The sequence below is a fragment of the Oryzias latipes genome, chromosome 23 (assembly GCF_002234675.1).
Source record: "Oryzias latipes chromosome 23, ASM223467v1".
Classification (NCBI taxonomy): Eukaryota; Metazoa; Chordata; class Actinopteri; order Beloniformes; family Adrianichthyidae; genus Oryzias; species Oryzias latipes.
In genome coordinates this window covers 20,878,850-20,892,423 of record NC_019881.2, presented here as the reverse complement: position 1 = coordinate 20,892,423, position 13,574 = coordinate 20,878,850, and the positions used below count along the sequence as shown (strand labels likewise).

Sequence of the window (13,574 nt, the reverse complement as noted above, 5' to 3'; positions counted from 1 at the left end):
GGCTTGGTTTTTATCCACTCAGATTTGGATCAAACTTCTCCAAAGATTCTGGAAGTTTTTCCTTTTTGTCAGTGAGATGAAACTGTAGTACAGCTTTTCCCCTGAAGATGTCGCCATCCAACGATGTAACATTCTTCCAACAAATGTGACAGAAGACCCTCTAAATTAAAATTTTAAACCAAATTTCTTACAGTTTTCCATTTCTGTTTTTAAGAATACAAATATTGGAATAAAAATATTATAATATATCAATTGACAATATTTTTACTATTAAAAATCTCAATTAAATTTGAATGAGTCTGACTCTTTTAAATCACATTTGAATTTTTCTTTTAATTTGTTAAAAGTGTCACATCAAGTTTGTCATTGTTTTAAATGTTAAACTTGACCAAAAAAGCTCCATGTAGCTTAGTAAGAGGTAATAATTAATTTAAATAAATGGTAAGGGATAATAAAACTACTCAGAGGAAAACTATAAATGTAAATGATGTCTTTCTCTTTTTCCTGTGATGACGAATTTTACTGAGGAGTTTAAAGACTTGTGGGGCGGGAAATTCTCTATTGTTCTTCTGTTTGTTACAGATGTGTATTTGATATTTGCAGTTGTGTTTTTTATTGCATACCTAAAAGTACATCCTTGTAAAATGACAGAATGTGCAATAAAGTTTATTAAAAAAAATAATAATAAATTATGGGGCGGGAAATGACGTTTTTAGTTCTGTTTATCTGAGACCGTAGGAGGAGTAAAAGCCCAAAACTACTTTTTGTCTTTAAGCGTCTTCGGTGAGGCTCTGAAGTCGAACAAGGCACCAACAGAGACCCTCTACTTATGTTTTCCATTATTTATTTATTCCTTCAAAGCAACCTCACGTCAAAAATGAGTACCTGCAAAACGGGGGAAATTCGGGGAGTCCGTGAACGCACCATGGTATCAGCCTTTTAAACCTGGCGCGTGCTTCTTCTGATGTGTCGCGCGGCGCGGTTGAGGGCAAGAACGTCGCCTGTCTTCGTGAGGTGAGACTTTCAGTTTGAGCTTTTTAAAGTTTGCTAAAACTAAAATGTTGGAATCCGCGGCGCTTTGAAGTGGCGCGAGCGCTTTGGCACGAGGACTCCATCAGAAAATGAGGAGAAGTTTGGCTTGTTGGATCCTTGTATTAACAGGATTTATGCCTTAGCAGTTTCGGGGCGAAAATGGTGATCTAAACGCGAAATCTTTGAATTTGGTTTAATACTTAGTACATTTTTGTGTAAAAATAGACTCAGAGTTTTTGTGCTGGTTAGTGCCTCAATGATAAAACCCTGAATCCATTTGTTTGTTTGTTCAAAAACAAATCGCTTGAGAAACTTTAAATATATAATAATCTATGTTTTTAAATGTAAAGAGAGTAAAAATCAGGTTTCTTTTGAAAATGAAAGATGAGAGTCCTGCTTTTGGTGATTTTTATCTTTTTGAAGCATTTTTCTATGGATAGAGGACATTTACTTGGAAAATGATGCTTAAAATTGAATTTAAGTACCGGTATTTTTTTATTCAAACTGTTGGGAATCAGCCACAAGCTCCCTGCTCCGCCCCATTCTGATGCATCCACTTTCAGATAAGTAGATCCATGAATGTCTTTGTTTTCCTGAGCTGGAATCTGGATAAACTGTATCGCTGGATAGCTTTGATACTGCTGTTATTTTTACTGTTAGGAAGCTAGCAGGAGAGCATATAAACAGAGAGCTCTCATTTATGGTTTGGAGGGGCAGGGTTGCTGTGCAGCAACAGTCCCACCCAAAACTCAGAGATTGTTATTATTAATATTACTGTTTTTATTACTGCCGCTCTGCAGAATCCATGTCCTAGAAAACAACAGTTTATTTTTATTTGTAGCTAATTAAAAGACGATTTGGAACGCTTTGAAACAGATCAAAAGATGATCAAAGCGGAACTTCAGTTTACTTATAGAGGAAACACTTTCACACCACTTTACTTGATCTAGGCTGCACATCGCAAATGTTTTGTTATCGCAATATCAAACTGTGCAATATGCATATCGCAAAAGACAGCAAAAATAACGATAAAAGGTTAACGAGCCCTTTTATGTTAGATGTTCGCCTCCTATGTAGATGATGGTCATCTGGAGGATCATTTTTTTAATTTTTGCAGTGAAATGGAAATAATGTTTTTGGTTGTTGTGCTATCTGTTCATGTACCACGTCATCGCAATATTGATCAATAGTATCGCATATCATGAGTTTTCGTCATATTGTGCTGCCCTAACTTGATCCCAAATAAACAGTCATGTATGATAGTGGTAGTTTCATGGTGTGGGACTACTTTAATTTAAAAAACCCTCCTTCCGCTTGCTTTCAGGGCCACTTCTGAGAGAATCACATGAACGTTTTTGAATCCAGGTATAACACTAGATGCTTAATGGTTTGTTTTTATATTATTTATTATTATTATTATTTATGTAAACCAATTTGTGTTATACTTTTATATGAAAAGTGCTTTATAAATAAAGTTCAAAAGTTTGATTCATACTTATTCTGCAAAGTTATAGTAAAGCATGGTAGTGGTTAGGGCTGCACGATATGAGGAAAACTCGCGATATGCGATATTGGTGATTAATATTGCGATAACGATATAAATTGTGGTATATAAACAAATAGCAAAAAAAACAAAAACATTTTTTCCATTTCACTGCAACAGTTTAAAAATTATACTCCAAATGACCCTTGTCGACGTAGGAGGCAAACATCAAACATAAAAGGGCTCATCTGATTGGTCAACAACGTAAACGGGTCCTTCCGATTGGTTAAATGCATGAAGGGATTTATTTCATTTGCTCAATATTTCAAGCTGCCATGAGATTGTTTTAGCACATTTAAGGTAACCATTTATTGCGATTTTCGCCGTCTTTTGCGGTATGCATATTGAACAGCTTAATGTCGCGATAACGATAAATTTGCGGTATATTGTGCAGGCCTAGTAGTGGTAGTATAATAGTGTGGGACTGCTTTGATTAAAAGCAAACAGGAAAAAAAAACTCCACCTGCTCCCTTGCTGATCAACCTCTGAGAAAATTACATGAAGGTTTTAGACTTTGTGTAAATCTAATGAAATTCTGCTAATGAGTTAGTTAATTGTTAGTTAATAGTTAATTAACAGTTAATTAACAGTCAACAGTGAGGTAATGGTAGTTACCATAGTTACCAGTTTGTCAATAGCTGGATAACCTAACGATAAGATCTCTGCATGTTGTTGTTTATTATTTTTCCATATTACACTTTTATACATTTTGGATCTTTGAAGGAACATATATTCTAAAAATAAGTCTATCTTGGGGGGGGGGGCTCTGCTCTTTTTGATGGACAGACTCTTTCATGGAAGTCTGATCTTCTGGGTTTCCGTCAGCAAAGACTCACCCCCTCCTGACAACAACAAAGGTGTCTCCCCGCCGGCCCCCGCTTCAGAGGCGCCCCCACGCTGCGCTTCATAGCCGCACAGGTTCGGAGCTGCCCCGCTCATGAAAGCCTCCACAAAGGCCTCCAACCTCCTGACCTTCTTCACATCTCTGTGTTGGAGCCCGGGTGGGGGGGTGACATTTGCTGATCCCTGCTCATGTTGAGGTCTGCGGGCTCTCGATCAAACCCTTCTGCTCTCTGGAGACCAAAGCATTTCCACTTTTCGCTCCCTCATCTGCTTTCATTTAGAGTCCCGTGTTTACAACAAAACGCCACATTAACGCGAAAATTGCGTTAAATGGTTATCTTAAATGTGCTAAAAATATCGTATGGCAGCTTGAAGTATTTAACAAATCAAATGAATCCGTTTTTGCATTTGACCAATCAGATGGAGCCTTTTATGATAGATGGTCACCTCCTTTGTAGACGAGGGTCATTTGGAGTGTATTTTTAGTTATGATGAGTTTTATTTAAATTAAACCGTTGCCGTGAAATAGAAATGATGTTTTTGGATGTTTTGCTATTTGTTCATGTATCGCGATTTATATCATCATCGCAATATTGATCACTGATATCGCATATTGCTAGTTTTCATCATATCGTCCAGTCCTACTTTTTATGCATCCAGATCAACTTTGGATCAACAAAACATAAAAAAATCACAAAAAAAAATAACTTTTATAATCCAAAAAATTATAAAAAGGCGACTCTCTCTAAAGCTAACACGCTGTCAGTTTTCTGACCGTTTTGCCGTGATTTAAAGCTAGCTAGATGGAGGCGGAGCACGTAGCGGCTATGCAGGGGCCGGCCCGTTGCAGCTGATTCGGGGGGGTTATTCTTCACAGAACAAAAACAAGATGAGAAAAAACATCAGGCTTTTATTGGTCTCAAAGAAAAATATCAAATTATTTCTGCAGAAGCTGCTTGTCATCTCCAGTGCAGCCGTCGCTGCCCCTTCAGGGACTGGAAAAAAGTTCCACCTTACAGATGGCTAAGCCCCTCCCATTTCTTTCCCAAAACGAATTCTATCTTTCACTTCCGAGAATAATTTAGAACACTCGTAAACATAAACAAAAATAATTAGACACGTTTTGAAATATGTTTTTAACCTCTGAAAGACACACAAAACATAATTTTTGGAAACACAAAAATCCATTGAACACAGGAAAGACGCAAAATGACGAAGCGCCTTCAAGTTGTGAGGGAATTCAGAAACAACCACTGGCTTCCCAACAGCTAAAAACGCTTGTTTTTCCCGCCTTTTTTGACATTTACTTCTGGGGGTTGATGATGTCACATCCTGCCTGCGCTGAAATGAACAGAAACGATAGTGTTCTGTTTTTATTCCATCTCTGGTCGTGTCAGCTCTGAGCTTTTATTTTGGAAGGAATTCTATCAAATTTAAAAAGTAAAGTTCTGTCTTAAAGACTTTCTGATTCATTTCACAGTGTAAAGTAGTGCTGCAGATGTATTTTTCTATGACAGTAAATGACATTGTTGGTGTTGAAAATAATTTTAAACGCATCACAAACTGTTCAAATATCAAACATTGAGTCTCAGCCTTTTTATATATATATATATATAATCTGAAATGTTTTTCATCCTGTCAAGCCCAAACCAATGCGTTCAAGCACAGCTAAAAAAATGGTAAATTTGGGCTTTATTAAAAGAAGCAGGACATTTTGGGTAATAAAACAATCTCTATATGTCACACAGAAGCAGATAGATCATAACACACAGAGAGGTGATTACTTGAGCATAAACGTACAATTATTTTGAAATGTTTTTGCTGAACTGTTCAGCGATGACCTGCTTTCCACAGAGAACAGCTGCAGCCGCTCGGCTCACCACTAGATATAATTATATAAACTGTTTTGCCAGAAGGGGGATAATAACATCGATGTGGTTTTGTGGGCTCTTAACATCATAATCTTCTACAACCACCGTGACACTGAAAACACAGCTTTTACTGAAAAGGTTTTCCCTAAACTGCAGAACTAAAATCTGCTTTTTCTTTCTGAGATTCTTTCCAGAACCCGTTTAGTTGTCCTAAAAATGTAGAAATATGAGGAACGAAAAAACAAAAACTAAAGAATTTGTCCCACTAATGTTCATCAGGAGAACATTTTGTGGTTAAACCTTAGTAAAGTAAAGTGATCTCCCCATAACCTGCAGTTACAGTTTATAAAAATCGCCAAAAACTATTATTTGATGCTGTAATGATATACTATTTTGTAAAACTGCACTGTTTTACATTGAAGAAAGGGTTGACTTGTATGTGAATCCACCTAGTGGATATCTGGTGAAATTATCTGGCTTCAAATACGTTTTTTTTCAAACAAACGATAAAGAGGAAAAAGTGTTTACTTCCTGTTTGTAGCGTGCTCTTGTATGGACAATATATTGAACAATTTCACGATGAAAAGTGTCGATGAAGTTTTTTGGGTTCAGATACTTTCTGAACAAATAATGTGTAAAATTTTAGATGCTTTAAGAGTCTGAATTTTATGTGTAGTTTATCGTATTTAACTTTTTTGGGTTAATGTGTTTTTATTAAATTGTCTCAGAGAAATTAAATTGAGAACAGTTTGAGATAGATTGGAGACATCTGCAACAATAATAACAATTCTACTGTTCAAATACTTTCTGAATGAATGATGTGGGAAATTTGCATAAATTTGCTTTTAGAGTCTCAATTTTTTTATTTAAATATATCATTTTGTAGTTAAATATGTTTTCTTAAAATTGTTTAACTTTGAAAAACCAGTTTAAGACTAATTTGAGACAAGTTTGAGACATCCGCAAAAATATTAACACTTACTGTTCACATACCTGCTGGATGATTAATGTATGAACTTTGAATTAAATTGCTTTTAGAATTTAATCTTTTTAGTATTTAATCATTTTTTTGTTGTTTTTATAGGTGTATTCTGTTTTTATAAAGTTATTTAACTTGGAGAAAGTAAATTGAGGATAGTTTGTGACAAAATTGAGACAAGTTTGGGACAAATTTGAGAAAGTTTTGAGACGTCTGCACCAGTATTAGGAATCCCAGCAGTGGAAATCGAGAAGCCGAACTCCAAGCCCTTCTTAGAAACCGAATAACTGAAGACCAGTGACCATTCTTTTTGTAGAGATTCTGTTTTACTAAAAATGATTAAAAGTGAAGATGTAAAATATTTTAAGGGCCTGTTGTTTTTGTTTTTTTTGTGAATAAATATTAAAGTAAATGAAGTTTTAATTAAACATTTTTCAACAGCTCTCTCTATCAGGCAAAGGAGGCTTAACATGATTTTATAAAAGGCGTAAAACCTGAATTGTGTTGATCAGATAAGAGCGTCTGAGGCAGAATTAGAGGAATAAACGACTCCTTTCCTTCTGTAGATGTTGGTTCTGCAGATCATCTTTGATCTTTGTCCATTTCCTCTGGAGATTAAGGTTTATTCAGGTTTGAAACCTTTCCTCCCTGCTGCTCCTCCTGTGTTTTTATTGATCTTCATGTTCTTTATCATTCCATGGTGTTTTAGAATAAAGCATCAGAGCAGCATCAAAGGCTAAAGGAACAAAATAAAAGTCTGTCGATCAGAATTTTTCATTCGTTTATGAATTTCTCCACTCTGCAGCAGTTGGAGAAAGACTCTTTTTTACTTCAACCAAAAATTTCAGACTCATTTAAATGAGGAGATTTTAGGCATACGTTTAAAAACAGTGAAAAATATATTTTAAAAAAAACATTTGGATATAGTCTTTAGTTTGTTTGGATGTCGCCTCTTGTTTTTTTTGCTGCAGTCCCACCTGGGAGACCGAAAAAATAAAAGAAACTTTTTGTTTCTTTGCTACAGGAAGAGTGGTTACACTTTCATAACACGAGCACCGGAAGTTTTACCCCCTCGCTCGATCGGAGCCTCACACAGGACTCCCCCACGTGTGACGAGCTGCAGTTCGCAGGGTGTGATAGTGGCGTGAAGGTTCCTGTCCCTCGTCTTAGGTATCTGATTTAACTACAGAAAAGGCAGATTTCACCATTTCAGACTGTAAATGATCACACTAACTAAATTTGGGATTAGTTAACTTTCAAATTGAAACAAATTATAAAAAGTTTGAACATAAACATCCTCGTTTGGTGATGAAATAGTCAACAGAATTCCCTAAAGTTTGTTGTTTTTTGTCCAAATAATTGCCTTAATTTGCATGTTTCTGCAGCAAAACGGAGACAAAATTCAGAATTTTCTTGTCTCTTCATCTTAGCTAATGCTAGCTAATATTTTGAAAGAAATGTGCAATATGAGCGTCATTCATACCATATATGCTGACTGATGTGGGTCACAGCAAGGGGTTGTATCTCAGAAAGCTCTTTGAAGAGCATAAACTAACCAGATTTGTGGTTTCTAGACTCAGTAAACCAAAAACTGTCTTCAGTTTGTCTACAGGATTTCTGTGTCATGACCGATGATCTTCAGGGAAGGAGGTGACTTGTGCCGGACCCCTGCGCTCGTTTATTCCTCGTCTGCGTTTAGTATTTCATCTCTATTAATAGCGCGGCCCCCCGTCCGCCGCTGGGACTGCACACGCGGCTCCTCAGCAGGACTCAAATATCAAGTTGGACTCCAGAATGGAGGAGTCGCTCTGACAGAAGAAGCGTGCTGCAGGTGTGTTTCCAGCACTGCAGCAAGCGATCACGGCACTTCCACGCCACCGGACGCCGTTGTATTTCAGTTTTAGAGGCACAGCGGTTCTCTGTTTTGAAAATATTTGTGTCGAAATTGAGGCTCTGCCTCTGAGCCGGTGAAAGTAGAAACCGCCTGCAGTCTGATCTTGCGGTTGGAGCATCACGGCTGACAAACTTTTTTTTTTTTTTTTCACAGGTTTTTGAAGGGTGGAAAAAAAAAGCCTCCGCTCCTCCTCCTTCCTGCTAGTGTGCCCTTCCTCTGGAGGAAAAGGGGCAGACGCTGCGCTCTGTGGCGACGGTGCATCACCGGCGCTCACGGCGGACTCCGAAAAAATCTTTGCAGACGGCTCCGCGACCACATCCTGAAGCTTCCTGGAGTTTGAGGCAAACATGTCGCCGTTTCTACGGATTGGCTTCTCCAACTTTGAGATCGATCCAGGTTTGGCCTACTATGAGGAGGTGCTGAACCCGTACTGCGCCGTCTACATGAAGGAGGCCATCGAAACCGGTAAGTGTGACGTTTTTCACTTCAAAGGGCCGATGTCCCAGAGTTCTTTGCATCATTAGAGGAGCTTTGAGCTCGCCTGTGAGGAAAGGTAGTAACGGCCTCGTTGGTGGCGACTTTGCTGTGTATCCTGAGAAACATTAACAAAAATGTGTTATTGCGATCTGTCATTTAGAGAAAATTGCAGTGCAGATGAGGTACGCAAAGAAACATTATAGAAAAAAAAGCTTAAAAAGCTTAAATTATGAAAAATAGAAGTCATAAAAACGTTTCAATGGAAGAAAAATGATGCTAAAACTTAACGTTTAAGACTTAATTGATTTAAAAAAAAAAGATGTAAGAACAGTTTTAGATATTTAATCAATAATTATTCATGAATAATTGTATATTTTGGTCTAAAAGTCGCTCTGGAGTTTAAGTTTCAACAGCAAAAAAATGCATAATAAAGAAGAAAAGGTCCTCTATCTGTCGCACTTTGGGAGACATATCTTTGACATCTGATCACATGACCTTCTCCCAATCCTCCTCTGGATCATCCAGATGCTCTCTGGAGAGCTGGGTCTGGATTTAAGCAGGAGGACCTTTGGAGCTCTTCAGGATTTAAATCCACGCTGATGCTGTGTGTTACTATAGTAACCGTTGTTACTGTGGTCCAGAATCTCTTCAGCTCATTGAGCAGTTCTCCCGTGTAGTTCTGGGCTGTGGACTCACCGTTCTCCAGATCATTTGTTCTCCATCAGGTCAGATCTTTAATGGATCTCCAGGTGGAGGGAGATCATCGGGGATCTTTTGTTTCCTCACATTTTCTAATGATTGCCCCTAGAGTGGGTTTCTTCTCTATGAGCTGTTGTTTATTGTAGATTGGTTCAGCCCAGTCTTGTTCAGGCCTTCAGTCTCGTCCTTGGGGTCCTTCAACAGCTCTTTGGTCATGGTGGAGAGGTTGTAGTCTGACTGTGTAACCCTTGTGCTATCCTAGGCACTTTAACATTGGGAGTGGGGTCATCTAGACCCACTAGACAGTGCTCTGAACCTTTTTTCTTCAATGATTTGTGATCTTCACTGATGTCCATGGATTACATGAAATCTTTCCACCTTTATCCACCTTTGTCATGGTAGGGAGAACACGTCAATGTAAGGATCGGGTCATCTTGACCCCATAGGATAGCACAAGGACTAAAGGTGAGATTAGTACAGGTAACCACTGGAGGATAGAAGAGTTCCTTACAAAAGAAAACATGGGTCTGTAAAGGACAGAATTCATGTTTGTTTGTTGTAGATAAATATGTATTTACTGCTGCATTATTATAATAGATATTTTAAAAATTCAACAATGCGATTACCTGGATTTTTTTTTTTTTTTGTCTCTCACAGTTGAAGCATTTCTATGATGAACATTACAGACTGAACTCAGTTATTGGGACAACTTCAATAATCCGTGACGGATGAATGCGTTTGTGTGATTGAAACAAATAAACATAAATAGAAAACAACAACAAAAAATTACTGTTGAGGAAAGGTGCTGTTTACCTGAGACTTTTTGTCCTTCAACAATCTTGAAAGACCCATGTAGATGAAAAATGTGTTTTTTAACATATTCTTGTGGCCTTTTTACTGGATGTACTACATGTATTAAGAAAATTGAGATTGGACTGCGTTTTTCTTTGATATTTCTCAAATCATTATAAATCAGGAGCAGAAAAAACAAGATTAAAATAGCTTTTAGTTGTTAGGTACAAACTACAATCCGCCGGCCACTCCTCTGCTCCATTCTGATCATCCACCTGCAGACAAACAGATCCAGGAACGTCTTTGTTTTCCTTTGCTGAGCTGGAATCTGGATCAGAACTGTAGGGATGGATGGCTCTAATGTTGCTCGCCATTTTCGTTGCACCGGTTAAGTTAAGTTGGGGTTGTGAGGGGCTGTAAGCTAGAGGGGAGGATGCAAACAAAGGGATGATGGGAAAATGAGTGCAGGCTTATTCTGCACTAACAGTCACAACTCAGAGGTGAAGTTTACTGAACTCCTGCTGCTCTGCAGAAAGGTATCGGAAAACGACAAAGTATTTTGGTGTTTGGCTAAAAACAGCATCATGAACATCAAAAGACCACCGGGATCGCTTTGAAAACGGATAACAAGTGAGAGGAAGATCCTGGAATGATGCGGAAAACCAACGATCCAGAAATCCTCTAAATGTCACATTTTCAGTCCCTACTGATGATTAAGTGCATGTGTTTTCATAGAAAGACAGGACTCAGATCAAATAAACAACAACAAAAGAATCCAGTACTTTTCATATATAACCAGTGAAATGTAATATTTGTATGCATTCTAAAACATCAGCAATCCTTTGCATTAATGTGTCTATTTATTTATTGCTGTTTGGTTTTGTCAGAATGATTTAGAGCCCCACAGGAGTGTGATCAATTCTATGCACAAAGTTCACAGTAAACCTCTAATAATTAAACATTAAATCCTATTAATCTTGTTTTAAAATAAGATATTTACGATCTATTTGGTGGTGAGGGATCCTAAAGAGAACATCTACACATTCCTTAGAGATCAAACACGTTTATTTGTTGTATTTGTGAGAGTACCTTATGATGTAAATGAGTCGGGCTCCATTAGTGGAACCTCTCAGCGCTCTTAACGGCTTTATCTGCCCGGTCGGGTTTAGTGGGGGGGGATTCTTGGAAAAAGCAGGACTTCCTCTGCCATCCATGAAGTGGCTTTTATGACGTTCGCTAAAGCCGAGAGCAGAAATGCAGAAGTGAAAAGTTTATTTTAGGACCAAGTTGGTCAGCAGATTAGGGGATCAACTGCAAGTGACGAGGACGGAATAGAAGAATTTTTTTTTATAGACGTTTCCATCGAGTCAGGTGATGTGATGCAAATTCCTTGAACCTAAGTTCCAGTGTCTTCCGCTGATGGGGCTTGGCTCATAAGTGTTGGTATTTTTACTTGAAAGATGTTTGAATCACTCTCTCGCAGATTTTTTTTTTATTTTTACTGTAGCTGTAGCTGACGTAGCTTTCTAGTTTAAATCTCTGCTGATGATTTTTACTGCACGTTTGTGAAGCACTGATGCATTCAGGTCAAGTCCAAAATAGTTTATTTAGCTATTTTGCTTTTGGTAAAGAAGTGACGACCTTCAACTGGGACAAGTCTAGATGAAGGATTTCTCACATTTGCACAATCATTAAAAAATACATTTAAAAAGCACATTTTCCCAGCGTAAGTGAAGGCAGCACATCGATGGCTTGGATGACGTACGCTAATAGCTCGGCGTGGGCAGCACAGAGGTTGGCAGATGAGGAAGTGTTAGTGAGTGCTCTGGTTTCGCTTGTTAATTGAACAGTGAATGAAAGTTATCTATAAAAAATGCAAAGGAAGTGAGGGAACGACTGACAGAATAAAGTTAAAAACTGTAGAATCCAAAGAACATTTTGTTTGCTTCTATTCTAACTTTAGGAAATGCAGATTTTCTCCATTTATTGACTGATTTTTGCCTCAAGAGTTTATAATGAATGAGTGCTTAAAATGTTGAATGATGACAGCATCTACCTTATTTAGGATTCCAGAGAAAATCTCCAAGAACACAGGAAAGGAAAAGGTTGTACCAACACTAAGATCTATGATCAAGGACCCCACCATGTTAATAAGTAATCAATTACTCTTCCTGTTTGGTTATTATCATCATATTATGACATTAAAACAAATATTGGAGTGCTCAAAATAGTCTCTGTGGTTTTTAAATAATGAACTTAGTCACGTACACCTGTAGGGGGGTTGACCTGTACGGGAACGGCAGGATTTTGGGTTGTCCTGTCCATGGAGGGTCGTAGGGACAAGAGGCTCCAACTTGAGGGGAGGGCGGGGGTTTCTTGCAGTTCCTTGAGGCTCATGTGGCCACTTCAAGAGACATTATGTAACGGAACGTACCATTGTTGTACGTGTGGTTAGTGTAACATAAGGTATTCATGGGGCTAATGGGAGTTGTACGCACTCATGACGTACGGGTGACGGTGCCGTACGGTGTCCTTTTGGCCGCATTCTAGTAGTTAGTATGGTGCGAGTACTGTTACTGACAAATGCACAAATGCAGCACTTGATACACAAGTGCCTTTAGGATGCAAACACAAACTAGACTGTCTGATGTCCTCATTTCTAGCAGTCGCAAGTCGTATCACATGAACAGCGCTAACGGGCTCGTGCAGAATGCCAGATTTGTGTGGGAGTGAAAAAAAACTGTATCCTGCGTCCCGCCTGCCTCACCTTCAATTACCCTGACGTGCTATGTTCACTACGACCTGCTGCCACAAACCTCTCCTCTACGGTCACAAGTGTTGAAGTGTCAAACAACATTTAAGCCGTAGTCTCAACTGTGCTCACAGGTGGACGTCTGCAGGCGATAAGTGGGGATACCTGTGCGAGGTATCCAAGGTGAGCGCACAGAATGTCAAAGGTGTACACCGCTCAGTGAAACCGATGAAGGAAAGGGTTCATGCACCTACTGCAGGTGTAGCGTTGTCGTGATACTTACTTATACCACACACAGGGGTGAAGTAGGTGAGACGTAGTAAGGATTTTTTTCATTTTTGCTGCCCCCTCAAATCCTACCCAGCGTGCTAGGAGGTCCTTAGTTCTGTTTATGTGATAAGCCTGACTCAAATGATTGAAAGTTAGACAGAGTGTAGTTTGTGGACATCCTATAGGCACTTGCATGTCACGTGCACACCCCGCACGTGACCAGTAATGGACCAGTACTCACACCCTACTAACGACTAAAATATGGCGTAAAGACATCATACAACGGCATCACCTCATAAGCGCCAACAACTTCCATTATCTTTATGAATACTTCATGATACAATTACCACATGTACTGCTAGACACACCTGCGCTCCTCTAATGCTTTAGATAGTTTATATCAGGGGTTTCAAACTCCAGAA

At 38.6% G+C, this 13,574-nt stretch overlaps 1 protein-coding gene across 2 annotated transcripts in view; it reads left to right on the top strand.

Annotated features, from left to right (window-relative positions):
* Window positions 1–848: 848 nt before the first annotated feature.
* The window catches only part of prkcq (protein kinase C theta), a 38,198-nt gene continuing 25,472 nt past the window's right edge, over window positions 849–13,574 (top strand). The window contains exons 1-2 of one of the 2 annotated variants that reach the window (XM_023952246.1): window positions 849–1,014; window positions 8,316–8,627. In XM_023952246.1, coding sequence (XP_023808014.1) covers window positions 8,510–8,627 — 118 coding nt within the window. In that variant the 5' untranslated portion in view covers window positions 849–1,014; window positions 8,316–8,509. Of the gene's footprint in view, window positions 1,015–7,901; window positions 8,100–8,315; window positions 8,628–13,574 lie in introns of those variants that run through there. The other variant, XM_023952247.1, reaches the window with a different exon arrangement.